Below are 19,337 nucleotides of genomic sequence, written 5' to 3' on the forward strand. Positions count from 1 at the left end.
GTCTGTTTACATATCTTTGCATTTGAATACGCAGGCCTACAATAGTTTTTTTTGTCGCTTCAGTGCAATACACAGTGTAAGGAGAAAAACAAAGAGTATTATGACAGACACCAGAAACCAAAAGATTTTAAAACATATGATCAAGTCTTATTGCACAATGAAAGTGTTAGAAGGGCCAGAAGCTGTAAGTTAGAGATACAGTAGCATGACCCATACACTGTAGAAAGGACAAAGGGCCCAAATGTGGTGATTCGTTTAAATAGAATCAAAATTTCAACCATGCATGCTGATAGGTTATAGCAGTTCTACTGAAATAGAACTTTTTCCTGAATTTCGGATGAGGAAATGATGTGTCTTAATTCTAAAACTTTATGGGTGAAATTAGTAAAATGTTGTTTGGAACATTAGATGAACAGGATGCCTCCTATTTCAAATCAGCTACCCTTGCACGTAATGAGGAAATGATTGTTAAAAACATGGAAAAGCTCCATAGGTACATGAATGAATATACTAATAGCACTGATCAAAAGATACAGCGCCTAGCTCTGATCTCAACTGTTAATGAACAGTTGATACAGTTCGTATCAATTTACAATGAGTTAGAACGGGAATATGAGATGCTAATTACTGCCATAGTAAATGCTCAGAAAGGAATACTGGAACTTCATATAATTAATCCAATGCAAATACCTGGATTTAATTCAGGACGATATTAAAGACAAGAAGTTCACAATTGCTCTCACAGAACAGACCGGGTACCAGTTATTATGCATAATTGATGTTGATGCATTTATGTCTGGCCATATATGGGGTTACGTAGTGAATGTACCATTAGTAGGAAAAAAAAAAAAAATCTGTACAAAATATTACCCCTAACTTTTGAAGTTGATGATAGTCAAGGTTTATTTATGTACATAGAGCCAGGAAAAGATTATTTGTCATTTGATGAATCCAAGCTGCACTACATAAAAATGAGCAACGAAGATCTGTTGTGTAAAGAGATAGATCGCGTTCACAAAATTTGTAAATGGAAGTTTTTTTCAGTGTCCACATATGATCACAAAACATGTGGAGCAAGGATGCTGCAATCCATAAGGCAAATTCGCAAAGACTGTATCAAGAAGTTTGTGAACTTAAACGATAGTATTTGGACTCCACTGAGTCAGAACCAATGGTCATTTGTTGCTCCAAAGGAAGAAGGCTTGACAATTCTGTGTAAGGACAACAAGCCAACAGATGTAATGGTCAAATGTACAGGGAGACTAACATTTTATGAAAAATGTACATGGTATGGAACTCCAGTGCTCATACAGTCCAAACAGACAATAAGAATTAATGTGGCCAGTGAAGACATAGTGCCAGTTTTAAATATGGAGACCGATTGCTGTATTACAAATAAGGAAAAGAGGAACATTTCTGAGTTACTGAAATAGAGGAAGAGAGATCTTTCCAAGAGCAGCATAGTTTCTCAGAAATACTTTAGTACCATTACTTGTTCTGGTCTTCCCTAGGAGTTGTAATATTTACCATGATGTTTATATGTTGTTTGTGTAGATGCTGCAAATTCTTTAGAGATTCCCTTAAGTACTTGTGGAAAGGCAGGGGTGATGACTGTTGTGGCAGAGTGTGAAGGGTCAGAAATGACATGCATTCATAGTAGACAGGTCAAGCAGAGGAAATAGTGAAGAGCACGATGAAGGCTCTGTTACATTTAAATGCAATGAGGAAAGAGCTGTGTTGCCTATGGCATCACAACGCAGAGATCAAAGATGATGCAGGTCACTGCGAAACTCCCCTTAGTACATAAGAAGTTACTGTTGTGAATCATATAAATGAAATGTAAACAAGAATTTTGTAAGACTGTGTGTTTTCTTTCAGATTTATTATTGTAATGATGATACGTAATTTGCTGTATTGATATGTTTATGTATAAGTGATGTGAAGAAAAATAAACAAATAAATAAATATAGATGTGTATATATAATGTACAAACAAAAGTGAGAGAAAAATATTTTATATTGTTGTGTATTTGTATCTGTAATGTAAAAAAGGGCGAAAAGTTAATTACCCAATGATTTAAATTTATATCCTATCTAATGTATGTCTTCATGAAAAATGAACCAATGTTTTATGATGATGCTTCTACATTTATGTATCTATTTGTGTATAAGTGTAGTTAAAAATGAAATTGTGTTTTATGCTGATATTCACATGTGTGAAAAAGTGAAGTGAAATACGAGCTATACAAAATGCAAATCGTGAAGAGAACTTTAGTCATTAACCAAGAATGGCTATAATGTTGTTCCTAGAGCTAATAAGTTTTATCTACAATAGAAGCCAGATTACAAATTTGTCGCCACATAATTGTCAACAAATTTTTCCTGTGGGGTGAGATGACATATTGACTTTTACGTTGTTACGTTTATAGCTACTTGGAGCCGACACGGGTACTCCAAGGTAGGAAATCAGAGACACAATGCAGAGAGCAGGCAAAAGTGGTAGCATTTAGGTTACCACAGATATATAGTAACACTAGAGCTGTGCAAATTGCAGACGCTCTGGACAGCTGTTCCAGAGGAGAAGTTTCACTTCAGAAAATAACTGGTAACTCCATCCACCACCTAGACACTGCTGTAAGGCTTCGCTGTAGAAGACGGACACGAAAAGGCACATCTTAGCAGAGGCAGCAATCTTAACACTTGCTCTTGAGAACTTCAGTGTCAGTGGGTTTACACAGGTTAGAGTGACACTACACCACACCACACCCACAGAAGGACGGAGGGCAGGGCCAAGTGATGTGTAACACTGTTGTTGCTGACCATAATAGGAGTGTTAGTGATGTTTAGCTTTCAGCTGAACAATGTTGATACCAAACTTGGAGTTTGTTAATGTAAAATCCAGAATCATCCATAACTACCGAGTAGGAACAGGGGACAAATCTAAATGTGGTTGGCGAGAGGCGCCCTGGAGGTGCTGAATGATTAGCCAGATTGGCCAAATCTTGTTAAATGCTGGAGGTTTGTCGCGTCATCTACAGAAGGGAGAAATGGTGCACTGCCATGATTATTTAAAAAACCCATGTTTTTGTATTCACAGGGAGTCCTCAGTCAGAACACTGAGGCAGCATCTCCAGGTAGCTTGTGGTCAACTTCGATAAGTTCTGACATGTCTGTTTTCCTCACTGGAAGTGCTACTCTCAAGTTTGTACTTACTGTGCTGCTAGTGTTTGCTACTTCTGTTAGCATCTGCCCCTGTGGCTACAGACACTGACTTCTGTTGGTAAACAGTTGCCACCTTTATTTTTTCTAATGTTTAGAATTAGTCTTCAGTGTAGGAAGTATTTAGTCTGATCACAAATAAATATTGTTAATCAGATCCCTGAATTCCATGAATCTTCTGCTGCAAGCATCCTGTCAAGTCCCAAAATCCGCATCTCTCATAGATGCCCTGTGACAGGCGCTGATCCAAGTCATCAACCTGCCTTCACGGGAAATTTGTCTTTCTGCATTTGCTCCTCACTCCTTGGAAACTGCAGACTGACCACAAACCCCTAATTTCCCTCTGTCCTGTGTCAGGACATGACAACATGTCATTAGACCAAGAAGCTACAAAAAAGTATATGCCCCACCTGATAGCACCGAAGATTGAGTCTAAAACCCAATTTTCAGATTTCAAGGCAACATAACCTGTTCTAGCTTTCATAACTCGGCCTTTCCAAAAACTGGATGTGGAAGATATTTCAAGTGAAATGAGTACTCTTTTCTCTTGTAGTGGGACTGAATTTGAAGAGGAAATAATTCAACTTCAAAATGGCATTTCCCTTGACATCAGAATATAATGATCATAACTTTTGGAAATTAGTGAGTGTAAAGAAAACTATCTTAATATTAATTTTTGAGAACATTTTAAAACTGAATTAAAAACTGCCTTGACCATAATAAAATATTTATTGGCAACAGTAACTGGTTATGGTCAAAATGTTACCATTTTCAGACCATATTATCCTAACACTGTAAAAGTGGCATCATATGTTTTATCGTTTTCTGGATCAGTTTTATCCATGTGAAGCAGCATTTTCAATGCCAAACAGAGTGAAATCTAAGTGTACATAATAAACTGATTGATCCTCATCTTCCGGTCCAAGTAAGGCTGGCTCAGACAAATCATTTGCCAGATTATAATAAACTTGCTAATTATATGCAAAGCCAAGTACCTCATTAAACTTTATTTGACATTTATCATGGTGTGTATTTTAATTTTCTTTTCACATGTGTAATATCTCGAAAACTGAGTAGTAGATTTACAACTTTTTATGGAGAGAAAATTACTGTTTACATATTTTGTGTAATTAAAACAGTATATTTTGGCTACTGTGTTGTTTTGTGATCTCTAAATGAACTAAATTGCATGTAGTACATCTCAGACCAAAAAGAGATGGAGCATCCCTGCCCTAAAATTCTAGTTTTTTTTCCTTCCGTTGGCTAATCGCAAACAAAGACCCACCAGAGGGAACAGTTGCAGGTTGTAATACCTGGGATCCTAACCTATGTTACTATATAGAGGGTTTCAAAAAGTCACTCCCACTCCTGGTGGCCTCTGCTTGTTAACTGCCAAGTACTGTGGTCCAGTGTCATTGGTGAGGATTCATACCAAGACAAGACAAATCAATCCCACTATGTAGTTTATTACAGAATGTCACTGACCAATAAATATGAAATGGCTATTCATTCAGATTCATGACAGTGCTGAATACTTGAAGGAGGGAAAGGGGGGGGGGGGGGGAGGGAGGAGAAGAGAGAGAGAGAGACTATTGACCAACTTCAAAGTTCTTGTCCACATCAATCTGTCAGCAGCAAAGATGACTAAATTACACGTAACCCACTATAAGCTATTCCTCCCATTCGTTCAACACTCAACATTTCCCATGTAAGTAAATGCACTTAGGTTATTTGTATAACATTCTGTAATCATCTGATTGCAAATTCATCATATACTAAATAAAACTGATTTTTTAAAGTTTTTTTTATCATTATAACCCTTGGAGTATACAAACAAATGCAATTAACAGACAAATACTCTCCGACACCTTATTTAGTCACAGCATTATTAAATATTATATTAAACAATGTAAACTCCAGGTAGGTATATAAAAAATGTAGGAAAAGATAGATTGCTACTTACTGTAAAGAGGACACATTAAGTCGCAGACAGGCATAATTAAAAGACACTTGCAGAAAGCTTTCAGCCACAAGTGTCATCAGCAAAAGAGAAATTCACACTATTCATACACGTAAGCAAGCACACACACATACATACATACATACATACATATATACAAACACACGACTCACATGTATGTATGATGTGTGCTCGGTTGTGCGTATGAATAGTGTGTGTTTCTCTTTTGCTGATGAAGGCTGTGGCCAAAAGCTTTGTGCAAGTGTCTTTTAATTACACCCGTCTGCAATTTGCTGTGTCCTCTTTTGGTAAGTAGCTATATATTTTTTCCTACATTGTATATATTACTGATTTTGTGGCATGGTATAAATGATTTGTGAATATAGGCTTTCCCAGCATGTACACTGCTGCTGAAATCATCTTGGTCATCCTTGTGGCTGCGCTGAAAATCCTTGCAACATTTCAATGAGTGTCACTCAACATCATCTGGCGAAGTGAAACTCACTGTAACATCATGGAATTTCAACATAGCCATTTGGATGGAGGCCCAGGAACATTTCATCAGCTGAAATAAATGAAATTAAGTTTTTCAGACATGTTTCACCTCAATTTGTTTAAATGACATCTGTGGTAGTATGTTGTTCTAGATGTGTACTTGCTGTTCTGCTGGTGAAGCTAATCTTCTGCTGACACTGTGGTGGAATGGAGTGTCTCCAGTTTTTTACAGTGGTAACAAGAATGCACAGCATTGTAGACATGAATAGCTACAGACTAGAATATTTTCTAGCATAAAACATGACTTCTGGTTTATCTCGCAATGCAACTTAAAAGAGTTCTGTCACTAAAATAATATCATTACATATCAGAACATTCCACACAACTGGAGTAGTCAATGCAATTTATTTTTAAATGCGGATGATGTAATAAGGAGTAACTAAATGTTTAGGCAATAGTTTGACAATTAAAATGTCATAATACCATACATTAGCTGTCTACTCCAATATTAAACATGGAAGTGGACTCATCACATTATCATAATGATGGGTGAATTATTTTAAATAGTCAGAAGTCATGTTGTATGGAGTAACAACTAGAGTCAAATCATAGTGTTCTTCCACTACAGATAAACATGACAATTTCAAACAGAATGAGTACATATTCCACATGTGGAGAATGTAAATAAATTACCTATAAATTCCCCTTTCTTCTGCAATGCTTGATGTTTCAGCTCTATAGCACCTGCTCACCGCTGCAAGCTTCTCAGGTAATGCAGTCTCTTCAAATACTGCATTTGCCAGGTAGCCAGCAAGGGCCATCTCTGATGTTCCAGATAAACACAGATCTTCACCATGTAGCTGTGCATCCAATGAGAATACCTGCCCACAAAGTTCCAACTATTTTTTAAAAAATATCAGCAACCAAATTCTCTACTACATATGGACTGATACATACTGGAGTATTAATCAGTCTGGTTACATGACTGTTATCACACTTAAGTTCTATTTACACTGATTGACACTGATTGACATGTAGTTATTCTACAATGTGGCTCAGAAATACTGTGAAGGAGTTGCCTATGTGCAACATTATGTTACTTTTAACAAATAAGATAAGATTTAAATATATAAACACAAAAACCACCTCATATTTTAAACACAATTGGAGAATTTTATTATTTCTAGCAGTGAACATATAAGTAACATGATTATAAAAGTTCAGAATTGAAATAACACTGGTAGAGGATAAGATGTTACTGCCAAAATTCACAGGTTTGGTTCTATGGTGGAAAGTAAGGAATAATTGGAGGAAATAGGCTGTGCACGAAATTTTTGTGAATAACAAGGAAACTATATGGTAAAGGCAATGAAGAAAGACCATTTTAAGTATCAATAAGATAAGGTAAGATAAATTCAGCTACATAAGATATCAAACTACACTAGTTGTCTGAGGCAAATAAAACAAGCTTAAGTTTCTGAAAATGGATGTTCTATGTAGAGAACTGCGTGAACATAAAATGACAATAGCAGGAAACAATGAAGCAACCAGAACAAGTTCGAAATGAAGAGGTAGTGGACAGACAAGTTGAGCTAAGAAATATCTAGAAAACTCTTACCAAGGCTGAAGGCACAGAGGTTTAATATACAGGGCTACTATAAATGATTCATTCATTTTCAGAGCACTATATTTTCCAAAGCATTACATGTACAAATACTCGTCAAGTTTGCGTCTTGCACTCTACAAATGTCCTATGAATGACACTCTTGTCTCATAACATACATCCAAGTGGTAGTCAGGTCCGTACCATACCTTATGTAGCAACAACCTGTCAACAGTCAACAGCAGTGTTGAAGTGCTTTCTGAGCTGTTCCAGCATTCTTGGCAGTGGGGATACATAAACATTCATTAATGTACCACCAAAGGAAAAACGTCGTGCTGCATTAGGTCAGGCAACCGAGTGGGGGTGGGGGGGGGGGGGGGGGGGGGGGGAAGGTCAACAGAGTCACGTCGTCTTCACCATTACACCCAAACCAGTGATGTAGAAGTTCATCATTTAGGTACTGATGGACATCAATGCTACAACAATGGTGGTGTCCCATCTTGTTGGAAGATGAAATTATCAGAATCAGAAGTCAGTTGTATGAACAACCACAAATACAGCATACCAGGGTAAGAGATATCTGTCACAGTCTTCTCACAGAAGAAAAATGGTACACACAGCTTCATCTGTAACGTAGCACAGAAAATATTAACCTTTGGCAAATCTCATTCATGTGCCACAATGTATTGAGAATATTCAATGCTCCACACTCTCACATTATGGTGATTCACATTTCCATACTAATTAAAGATTGCTTCATTACTGAAACTCAGACTGGAAGCGAAATGTTCATCCTCAAGTGCTTCCTGCATTGTGATGCTAAACTGAAGACATCGGCCATAATCTCCTGGTTTTCTTTGCTGCTGAAGCAGCAGTATGGTTTCAAATGTAAGCACTGTCACATTACCTACCACACAGTTTTTTGCAGCATTCCAATTTTGTGGCTTGTGTCGACCATTTACTTTTATTTTTATTTTTGGACTGCATATGAAACATTCCTTCATCTTCTCCACATCTGTATCTGGAACACTCGGTACTTTTCTGTTTACAGAGACAACCTGTGAACCTAAATTGTTGATATCAATATGCAATCCTTGGTTTACAAAATATCATGCATATTCCAACACACAAGAAATCTTTTCTTGCTTTGTTGCCACTCCATCAAGGTACTGCACTCTTAACACCAACTGGAGGACACAATGCAAACACTGTGAGTTTATGGTTCTTTTCATGTATCAATCGTCTTTGTACGTGTAATACTTTGAAAAATACATAACTCTGAAAAAGAATTAATCATTTACAGTAGCCGTATATTACATCCACTAACACTAATATGTTGACTGAGGTGACAGAAGCAGCAGAGCATGGAAGCTGTAGTGGAATGGAGGCAGGGTGAGGGAGGAGAAGGCACATTAATGGAATATGCAGTGGGCATTAGCGAGAACAATGGGAATGTGAGGAATGGTGAGATCACTGGCATTTTGTGTGGGGAAAAAAGGTAAGGAATGGCATCAAATGCAAGACATCACTGGATAAGAGAAAGTGAGGAAATGCCTGGGCCACCAACAGAGTCTAAAATGATTAATTATGCAGTCTGGGGAAGAATGGGAAAGAACAGTAGAAACCTAACAGAAGAGATGTACAAGAGAAAGCAATAAGAATTGAAGAAAAAAAAGAGGAAAGGAAATTAAAAGGAGATATTAATTGTGGATAAGACTTTCTGGTTTATTGTTGGACAGGAAAATGGCAGATGGAACCTACCAAGAGGTGCTATGCCAATAATAAGGAAAAGTTTTAATGACCCTGCAGCTGCATGTTGGGCTATGTACAGATTGTAGGGCAATTGGTTCCACAGATGTTGTAACGGAAATGGAGATAGAGATGACAGAAGTTCAGAATTATGTGTAAGTACAGGGGGTGGATGAAAACATGGAAACACCAAAAACACAACACATTACCATGTCTAACATGGAGTAGGTAGGAAACCCCAGGAAATCCGACAGTATTCAAAACAGCTTCCAGTTGTCTTGGAATGAATAAACATGTAGTCTGCATGGTTTTCAAGGGAATCTTATACCATTCCTCCTGCAAAATAGTGGCAACTTCAGGTAATGGTGACGGACATGGATAGTGATCAAGCAACCTTCCCTCCAAAGTAGATCACAAAGGCTCAATAATATTGAGACCTAGTGACTGTGATGGCCAGGAGCGATGCAAAAATTCATACTCATTCACACAAAACCAATCCTGGATGATGTGAGCTGTGTGAACAAGGACCCTGTCATCTTGAAACACAGGATCACCAATGAGAAGAAAACCTTGTACCACAGGATGGACCTGATCAGCCAAAATGGCTGCACAATCCTTGGCAGTAATGTAACTTTGCAGATTAACCACGGAGCCTATGGAACACCACAATATGGCGGGCTAAATCATCACTGAACCAGCCCCACACTTCCCTCTTGAGACATAATTGTGGCCAACATGTGCCAACAGTGTGAAACAAGACTTATCTGACCAAATGACATTCTACCATTGCTCCACAGTCCAGGTTTCATGGCTACGGCAGTATGTTTTCCTGTTATGGGGACCTGCATCACTGATAGGTGATTTTAGGCTTCCAGCTCACCTGGCAATTCCCCATTTATGAAGCTCCCTTCATGTTGTTTTGGTGCTGACACGCTTCATAAGTGTGACATTCAGTTTTGCAGTGACTTTTGCAGTTGTCATCCTCTTATTTTTCATCACAATCCTCTTCAGTGACATTCTTCACAACCACTCAACATATGCTTTCATCTGCAATGTGACTTAGTGGTTTGTGTTTTTTCACTTTCACAGTATGTGGTGTAAATCTTTGATATGGTGCTTCTTGAAACATCAAATGACGTTGGCTATCTTTGTTATGGAAGCACCTACCATATGTGCACCAACAATTTCCTCAGTTTCAAATTCACTTAGCTCTGACATAACACACTCACAACTACACAGAATATTTGCCAAGTATAGAGAATATTGCATCGGTGCCATTCGTTGTCAAATACAACAGCGCAACGTAGATGCTGGGCATATAACATTTTTTGTTACATTTATCTGATATGTGTTGAGAAAAAGTGAAGAGGCCAGTGACAACCAATGTATTAAAGCGATATCATATATTTATTTGCACCCACCCAAACTAAGCACAGAGATGAATAGCATGATCAATCAACCAAATGTTACATGCATACTTTACACAATCATCCATGGCAAGGTTGAATAATCTGATATTTTCTTTTTTTCAATTTGTGCATAGTTACAGCATGACAGTCAACATCTGGAAGGACTAATGATTCACTATGCCCTCCACAGAAAAATCTATCTTGCATGGTGAGGCTTCCCACTGGTTTTTGATACAGTAACAGGATACCACTGAAGAGTATGAGAGGAAGTGATGTGATAGAAGGACCAACTGTAACTTCTTACGTTCAAAGTGGAACCCATATGAAGTGCCAATCTCAATACTGTACAAATGTCTGTTGCATGAGCAGCCTGAAATGACATTTCAGTCACTGGCATTTGGATGCAACTGGAATTCGTTAGCACGGAAGTGACAGTTATTGTTAGTCACTGGTTAATGCTGTTTTCGTGCCACAGTGTTTTTACAATGACCTAATTGATATCCTGATGGATGCTACACTCTATCAATGCACAAGAAACATTGTGTTCCAAAGTTTTTGATACCTTAGGTAATTTAGTGATTAGCCTGTAATTACTTTTGGGTTTTAATTTCAGCAATACCTTTAATTACTTATAAATTACATACTAAATAAAACGAATTCTCATTATGACTAGTACTGTTCTTACTGAAATAGATTCCAAAGAAAACAGCTCTGTCATTGAAGTGTATAATGATGATGTTTAGGATAAAATTTAGTAGTTCTCAATTTTGTAGTAATTAAACCGTCAATCCTCCTTTGGTATCCAAAGATATAGGTACAAAGCCTTTGCTTTTGCCCCTCTCTTTGTTTAATAGTAATAAAACTATCATATGTTTTTGTACTACATACATGAATGGGCAACTAGCTTACTACAGGTTCAATCGACAAAATATGGAAACTAAGATCATTACATAAAAGTTGAAATGGCTACTTAATTAATATATAGTTAATGGTGTTGTGACTCGCCGATCATTCAAAGTGCCACGGCGCAATTACGCGCATCCTCTACGTGCGGCGCTGTCTGCCAGCCATGCAGCAGCTGCGCCACCTAAGCGGCCAGCCAAGCAGCGGCCGCCAGACTGGGACTCAGTGCTAATTCGAATGCTAACGTGTATGCATGTCTTGCTTGTCAACTTACTCTGTGACTTATATGTGTTGTGTCGTTCTGAAATATATGTGTTAAACTTGACGTTATAACAATTGGCGATGAGGTAGTGGATTTTTCCTTTTCACCGTTGACCCACAGGGTTCCATGGCTACTGTCGAGCAACTATTACAAAATCTCCTCGAACACAAACACTTCTAACAGTGGCGATTCACGATTTCGTCGTAACGTCAAATGTGGGGCGTTTCTCGTTGTTGGCTATACCTCCTTTTCCTCCTTACGACGAGATGGCGGAAGACTGGTCTGATTATGAAAAACGTCTTCGACAGCACTTCTTGGCATTTCATGTCACGGACGAACAACCATGTAAGTCTCTGTTCCTTTTCTGGATTTCACCTCAAATGTATCAGTTGTTGTCTCAATTGGCTCCTTTGAAGGATCCTGCATCTTTGTCCTTTGCTGAAATGTGCTCACTTCCATCTGTCTATTTTCAAAAGCAAAGGCATGTGGTAGCCTCTCGTGTTGCCTTTTATCGTTGTCAAAAACAGCCACATCAATCCTATCACGCTTGAGCTGCTGAACTTCACGGCCTCAGTCGAAAGTGTCAATTTGTAACCGACGTTCACAAAGAATCTTATGCCGATTCCATGGTACGGGAAGCTATTATCCGGTCAGTGCCCGACAAAGAAGTTCGGCAACGTGCCCTTCAGTTGGCGAATCCGACTCTAGATGAAGTTCTCTCCATTGCGCAGTCTTTTGAAATTTCTCGCGCCGCTGGGGCGCAAATAGAGGTGTGGGAAGATGTTGGGGAAATACAACCTCCGTGCACTGTTGACGACGCGTGCGGCGCGTCCCCGCCGGCCGACGTGGCCGCAGTGCGCTCCCACGCGCAGCCTCGGCCTAGCCGTAAACAACCCGCTAAGAAACTGCAGCAAAACCCCCGGCAACTTTCTTCATGTCCGCGGTGTTTTACGAAACATTCACGCGAGGATTTTCCCCAACGTTGGGCTGTGTGTCACAATTGCAAAAAGAAAGATCATGTGTCTTCCGTTTGCAAATCCGACAGCATACATGATGTTCATCAACATGACGCTGTTGCTGATTCTGTATTGTCTGTCAATTGCACTTCTTCCCTTTCAGGGAAGTTATTCCTCACTGTCCAAATCCTTGGTCGAGATGTTCGCATGCAAGTGGATACCAGTTCTGCTGCCACTATAATTAATTCTCAGACGTATCTTCAGTTGGGTTCTCCACTCCTGTCACCTGTCACTCAGCAATTACGGACGTACAATAAACAGAAGATTTCTCTCTTGGGACAGTTTAATGCTAAGGTATCTTACAAATCCATCGTTCGCACTGTTCCCATATTTGTGGTCAACCAGAGCAACGCAGAAAATCTTTTTGGTTTCGATGCCTTTCGCGTTTTTGGGTTCTCCATAGATGACTCTGTCAATATTGTCTCTGATGCTATTCCTTATGCTCAAATGCTCAACTGGATTCCTTGTCGACGACATTTTCGTCCCTTTTTTCTCCTGGGTTAGGCCGTGCAAACGACTTTGAAGCTCATATCACACTCAAACCCACTGCTCGGCCTAAGTTTTTTCGGGCTCGGCCCATTCCTGTGGCCCTTCGTGATCGGGTAAAACGGGAGTTGGATCGTCTCACTACTTCAGGGGTCTTGCTTCCTGTCACTTCCAGTGAGTGGTCCTCTCCTGTCGTCGTTGTTGCTAAGCCAAATGGTGATATTCGTCTCTGTGGCGATTTCAAAGCCACTGTAAATGCTCAATGCCTCATCAACACTTACCCTATGCCCCGTCCTGAAGAACTGTTCACTAAACTTGCTGGAGGCCAGTATTTTTCTAAAATTGACCTGTCAGAAGTTTATCATCAACTTCCTCTCGACGCTGCTTCTCGGCAGTTTCTGGTCCTTAACACGCCTTTCGGCCTCTATCGATACCAATGCTTGCCATTTGGGGTTGCCAGCGCCCCAGCTCTCTTTAAGCGATTCTTGGAACAATTACTGCTCCCTGTCCCTGGGTGTATCAATTATATGGACGACATTGTTGTCACTGGCTCCACCACTGAAGACCATCTTCAAAATCTCTGCACACTTTTTCATGTCTTACAGACTGCCGGTCTTAAGTGTAATCTTCAGAAATGACCATTTTTTCACGCATCTATCACGTACTTGGGGTTTCAACTCTCTCGGGATGGTATTCGTCCGCTTCAGCAAACTGTCGCTGCGATCGATGCCCTTCCTCGCCCTACATCTGTTAAGGAACTGCAGGCCTTCTTGGGGAAAATAGCATACTATCACAAGTTTTTACCGTCTGCGGCTTCGGTGGCTCAGCCGTTGCATTGCCTGTTGCATAAAAACGTGCCTTTTCACTGGTCCGCATCATGCGAAGCGGCTTTCCAGAAATTGAAGACTATGCTGAAACAGGCCCCGTGCCTGGCTACTTATCAACCTGGCCACCATCTTGTTCTTGCCACAGAAGCCTCTCAATACGGGGTTGGTGCAGTCCTTGCGCACCGTTTTTCTAACGGTTCAGAACAACCCATTGCTTATGCCTCCAAAACGCTCACGGATGCCCAACAAAAGTATTCTCAAATTGAAAAAGAAGCTTTGGCCATTATTTATGCTCTTCATATGTTTGGTGTTTTTCTCTATGGCTCAAAATTTCATCTTGTTGCGGATCACAAACCACTTGTTTCCTTGTTTCATCCATCAATGTCACTTCCCGACAAGGCTGCACACCGCCTCCAGCGTTGGGCTCTTTACTTGTCTCGTTTCAATTATGAGATTCATTTCCGGCCAACGGCTCAACATGCAAATGCTGATGCTCTCGACTTCCCATGGGTCCTGATCAGGCATTCGATAGGGACGAACTTTTGTGTTTCCACCTGGATGTTGCCGAGCAGTGGGTTGTGGACGGGTTCCCCATCACTGGGGACAGGCTGGCGGCTGCTACGGGTTCTGACCCTACCCTTTCCCAGGTTTTACGCTGTATTCAGAAGGGTTGGCCAGATCGCCCATCCGCTAAGACTTCTGATCCGTTGCGGAACTACTATGCTTTGCACTACCGCCTCACGGCTAGGGATGGTGTTATCCTCCTCTCCACTGACAATGCTTCGCCGCGTGTTGTGGTACCTGCGTCTTTGCGTGCTTCGGTCTTGCGCCTCCTTCACCAAGGGCACTGGGGTGTGTCTCGCACAAAATCTCTGGCGCGCCGTCATGTGTACTGGCCTGGCATCGACTCTGAAATAGCACACATGGTCGCTGCCTGTGGCCCTTGTGCGTCACAGGCCGCTGCCCCGAAGTCATCTTTGTCACCGTGGCCTTCGCCTGAAAAGCCCTGGGAGCGCATTCATGCTGACTTTGTGGGACCCTTTTTAGGTACTTATTGGCTCCTCGTAATTGACGCCTACTCTAACTTTCCTTTCATTGTCCGTTGCACGTCGCCTACCACCACGGCAACCACCAGTGCTCTCGCCTGCATTTTTTCTTTGGAAGGCCTCCCCTCTACTCTTGTTACTGATAATGGTCCACAATTTGCCTCTTCCGAATTTGCGGATTTTTGTGCTCGTCACGGCCCCGCCGTTCCATCCACAATCCAACGGTGAGGCTGAACGACTGGTCCGCACATTTAAGGCTCAGATGCGGAAACTTCTGACTTCTTCTGCTGCTGATGATGTGCTTCTCCAGTTTCTGGCGTCTTACCGTTTCACCCCCATGGGCGACCACAGCCCGGCTGAGCTCTTACATGGCCGACAGCCCTGCACGCTACTTTATCTTCTGCGGCCTTCCACCTCATGGCCGCGGGTGCCTTCACTTGGCCGGTTCACTGCCAACGACCCCGTCTGGGTACGGGGATATGGCAGGCGGCCAAAATGGAGCCCGGGCCACATCTTAAGACACCGTGGGAGATGCCTGTATGAAATCCAGACAGACACGGGTGTTGCAGTGCCTCATTCGGACCAGCTTCGGCCTTGTGTGCCAGCAATGCCTGTTCCGAATGCCGCTACACCACCTTTGGCTCTACCTGACGCTCGGGATCTTGGCATCTCTCAATACTCACAACGCAGCCCTCTCACAGTCATCGCGATGCCAGCAAAAGAACGCCACCAGGAGACGTGCCCATGCAGGAACCGGATGACCATCCTCTGTCAGAGCAAATCTACTCGCCTCCTCCTCCAACGGATACCGACACATCGCCCATGTCTCCTGTCATATCAACTGGACTTGCCGCAATGTGCAGATTGGTGCATGGGGCCCCAGCAGATTCGACCCCTACGTCTCCTATCATCTCGACTCGTTATCATCGGGGACACTTCCGTCCGTACGGGAAGCCTCCTCCTCGAGACTTTACAGCGAGTCAAACAACGCCTATGGACATTAGCCATCTCCAGGACACCTCCATCAAGACCAGTGCAACAATTTCAAAGGGGGGAAAAGCGTTGTGTCTCGCCAATCATTCAAAGCACCGCCGTGCAATTACACGTGTCCTCTACGTGCGGCGCTGTCTGCCAGCCATGCAGCAGCTGCGCCACCTAAGCGGCCAGCCAAGCAGCGGCCGCCAGACTGGGACTCAGTGCTCATTCGAATGCTAATGTGTATGCATGTCTTGCTTGCCAACTTACTCTGTGACTTATATGTGTTGTGTCGTTCTGAAATATATGTGTTAAACTTGACGTTATAACAAATGGCTACTTAATTAATATATAGTTAGAATCTTAGGTTAAGAGACACAAACAAGAGATATTTTGTTGTTCATGACAGGTTCATGTGTGACAAACAGATTTAGTGACATGTAACAGTTAAATCAGCAATGGGAGACTCTTCCTCCCACCTCTGCCCCATAAGCCAATATACAATGGTGGTGTGTTTAAACCTTGCAGTATCCATTCCTTCATAGGAAGTGTATCACACAGCATATAGTTGTTACATCATCTGCTAGAATTTCTGACAGTTGGCATCCTAAGTCCATTTGACATCGCAGATCTTGGATAGCTGTACAGTCTTTGAGGAGGTGGAGAACCAAAATTAATGCATCTCCACAGATGCACCATGAGGGTTCTTTGAATCATACTAGAAATTCACGAGTGTTGTAGTATGTCCAATTCTGAGACAGCACAAGGTCACACCTTCCTTTCTGTAGAGAAGTCTTCCATACTTTAGTGGTGTGTTTTGTGGTCCATATCTTAATGGACTCTCTATGGCGAGTCTTGCTACTTGTCATCCCATTTCTTCCAGATGTGGCACAGAATGGGAGTCCTTAAGTAAGCATTTTGGAGTATCCAGTTCAAATGTTTCCGTCTCCCTTACTTCTTTGGCTAGCTTGTTAGTCAGCTCATTAAGTGGAATGCCAATGTGACTTTGTGTCCAAAGAAAAATGGTGGATATCCCAGTACTGAGGTGGGCACATGGTTGTTAATGTATGGCAAAGGTCAATGGATGTTACATATAGCTCTTGTCTGCTGCTGAGGGGACACAGCATATAATTAAAATCTATCGAGAGAAAGTCATTATGTTGTGTTGTGCCCTATGGATAGCTGTAGTGTAAATACAGCATTATTTGGGTCCATAACATTGTTAAGGAGTCCAGTTATGTACGTATGTACAGCAGACTCATTTATTATTTTTGGACCGGTCTATGTAAAGGAGTTTAAAATGTGGATACTCTTGGATGATTGAACAAAATGCACAGTGATAAAAATTGGGAGTCATAATGTGTTTGTTATCACACTATAGAGCAATCCTTACTGTTGGGAGGCAGCGGATTGAAAACAAATAAGTCGTGAAGTCCAGACAGACTCCCCCTTTCCCAATTTGGTTTTACTGAGAATACTCTATGGCAGTGGCTCCTTGTTTAGTGTGCATTTATCGCGAATCTCTCGCGCAGCACGAAGTCCCAAGTGATTAGAACAAAGTATAGGTGACTGCTGATGTGTAAGAAAGAGTAAAAGAACCAGCCCACATAATTACATACCAATACCCTTAACATCGGTCACTGCAAAATTCTTGGGCACATTCTGAATTCAAATGTAATAAAGTTCATTGGGATAGAAAAGCATGGATTTAGGAAGCATCTCCTGCACAAAATTCAGCTTGCCATTTTGTCACATGATATCCTACAGACCATGGATGGAGGGCGACAGACAGATTCCATAAAACTAGATTTTCAAATGTGCTTGACATGGGATCCCACTGCACAATGTTAGCAAAGGTAAAAGTGTAAGTAACATGTTCCCAGAAAGGTGAGTGAGATGAAGACCTCTTAAGCACCCAGTATGTGATCCTCGATGGCGAGTCTCCATAAGAGATGAGGGTATTGTCAGGAGTACCCCACGGCAGTGTGATAGGACTACTATTACAATGATCAGAAAGAACATTATGACCACCAACCTACTACAGATACAAACACATCCAGGCAATAGCAGTATCACCTGGCAAGGAATAACTGCTTGTCAGACACACACACAGTGCATGTAGTATCAGTGAGAATGTGGAAGGCATGCAATCTGAGTCTGACCATGGACAGATTGTGATGGGGCAGAGGCTTGGCAAGAGCATTCCAGAAACTGTACAACTTGCTGGGTGTTCAAGGAGTGCTGTGGTGAGTGTGGTGTCACCACCAGACACCACACTTGCTAGGTGGTAGCCTTTAAATCGGCCGCGGTCCGTTAGTATACGTCAGACCCGCGTGTCGCCACTATTAGTGATTGTAGACCGAGTGCCGCCACACGGCAGGTCTAGAGAGACTTCCTAGCACTCACCCCAGTTGTACAACCGACTTTGCTAGCGATGGTTCACTGACAAAATACGCTCTCATTTGCCGAGACAATAGTTAGCATAGCCTTCAGCTACGTCATTTGCTACGACCTAGCAAGGCGCCATTACAAATTACGATTGATATTGTAATCATGTACCATCAAGAGCGACGCTCATCATTTATGGATTAAAGTTAAGTATTCCACCAGCTATGTCCATTTTTTTGCTACAGTCTAATTTCCTTGACCTGTTCCAGACCTCACACCAGCCTGCGTGAGCTAAAACGCGTGCCTTTCGGCTTCCTCTCAAAACCGGTGTTGGCTCTCCTGCCAACCCACAACAGTGAGTGTCTTCAACTTGTGGCGAAACCAAGATTAAACCACCTCCAAATGTAATGGGGTTGGGTGGCCACCCCTCATTGCAAATGCTGGACATCGTAGGCTGGGCAGACTGCTAAAAACAAACAAGTGGCAAATTGTGGTGGAACATCAGACATTAATGTTGCACAGAGCAGAAGTGTGTGTAAACACACATTGCACCAAATACTCATAATGATGGATCTCCACAGCCAGTGATACACACATGTGCCAATGTTAAAATCACAAAATCGGCAACTACGACTGAAATGCACATGTGACCACCAGCAGTGGATGTTGGCAGAGTGAAAGAGCATTGCATGGTCCAATGAATCCTAAGAGCTCAGATGGAAAACTAGTTGTAAGCAAAGAGGGAAGGCAGAAAGGTGGAAGGAGTATACAGAGGGTCTATACAAGGGCGATGTACTAAATGGCAACATTATGAAAATGGAAGAGGGCATAGATGAAGATGATATGGGAGATATGATACAGGGTGAAGGTTTGACAGAGCACTGAAAGACCTAAGCTGAAACAACACCCTGGGAGTAGACAACATTCCATTAGAACTATTGATAGCCTTGGGAAAGCCAGCCCTGACAAAACTATACCATATGGTGAGCAATATGTATGA

The 19,337-nt window shown here is 41.6% G+C and overlaps 1 protein-coding gene across 1 annotated transcript in view; it reads right to left on the reverse strand.

The window, feature by feature from the left end:
• LOC126481106 (uncharacterized) overlaps positions 1-19,337 on the reverse strand; it is an 82,678-nt gene that overhangs the window by 38,796 nt on the left and 24,545 nt on the right. The window contains exon 2 of the mRNA XM_050104625.1: positions 6,367-6,554. Within this exon, the coding sequence (XP_049960582.1) occupies positions 6,367-6,554 (188 nt within the window). The remainder of the gene's footprint in view (positions 1-6,366; positions 6,555-19,337) is intronic.

The sequence above is a fragment of the Schistocerca serialis genome, chromosome 5, assembly GCF_023864345.2.
Source record: "Schistocerca serialis cubense isolate TAMUIC-IGC-003099 chromosome 5, iqSchSeri2.2, whole genome shotgun sequence".
Lineage (NCBI taxonomy): Eukaryota > Metazoa > Arthropoda > Insecta > Orthoptera > Acrididae > Schistocerca > Schistocerca serialis.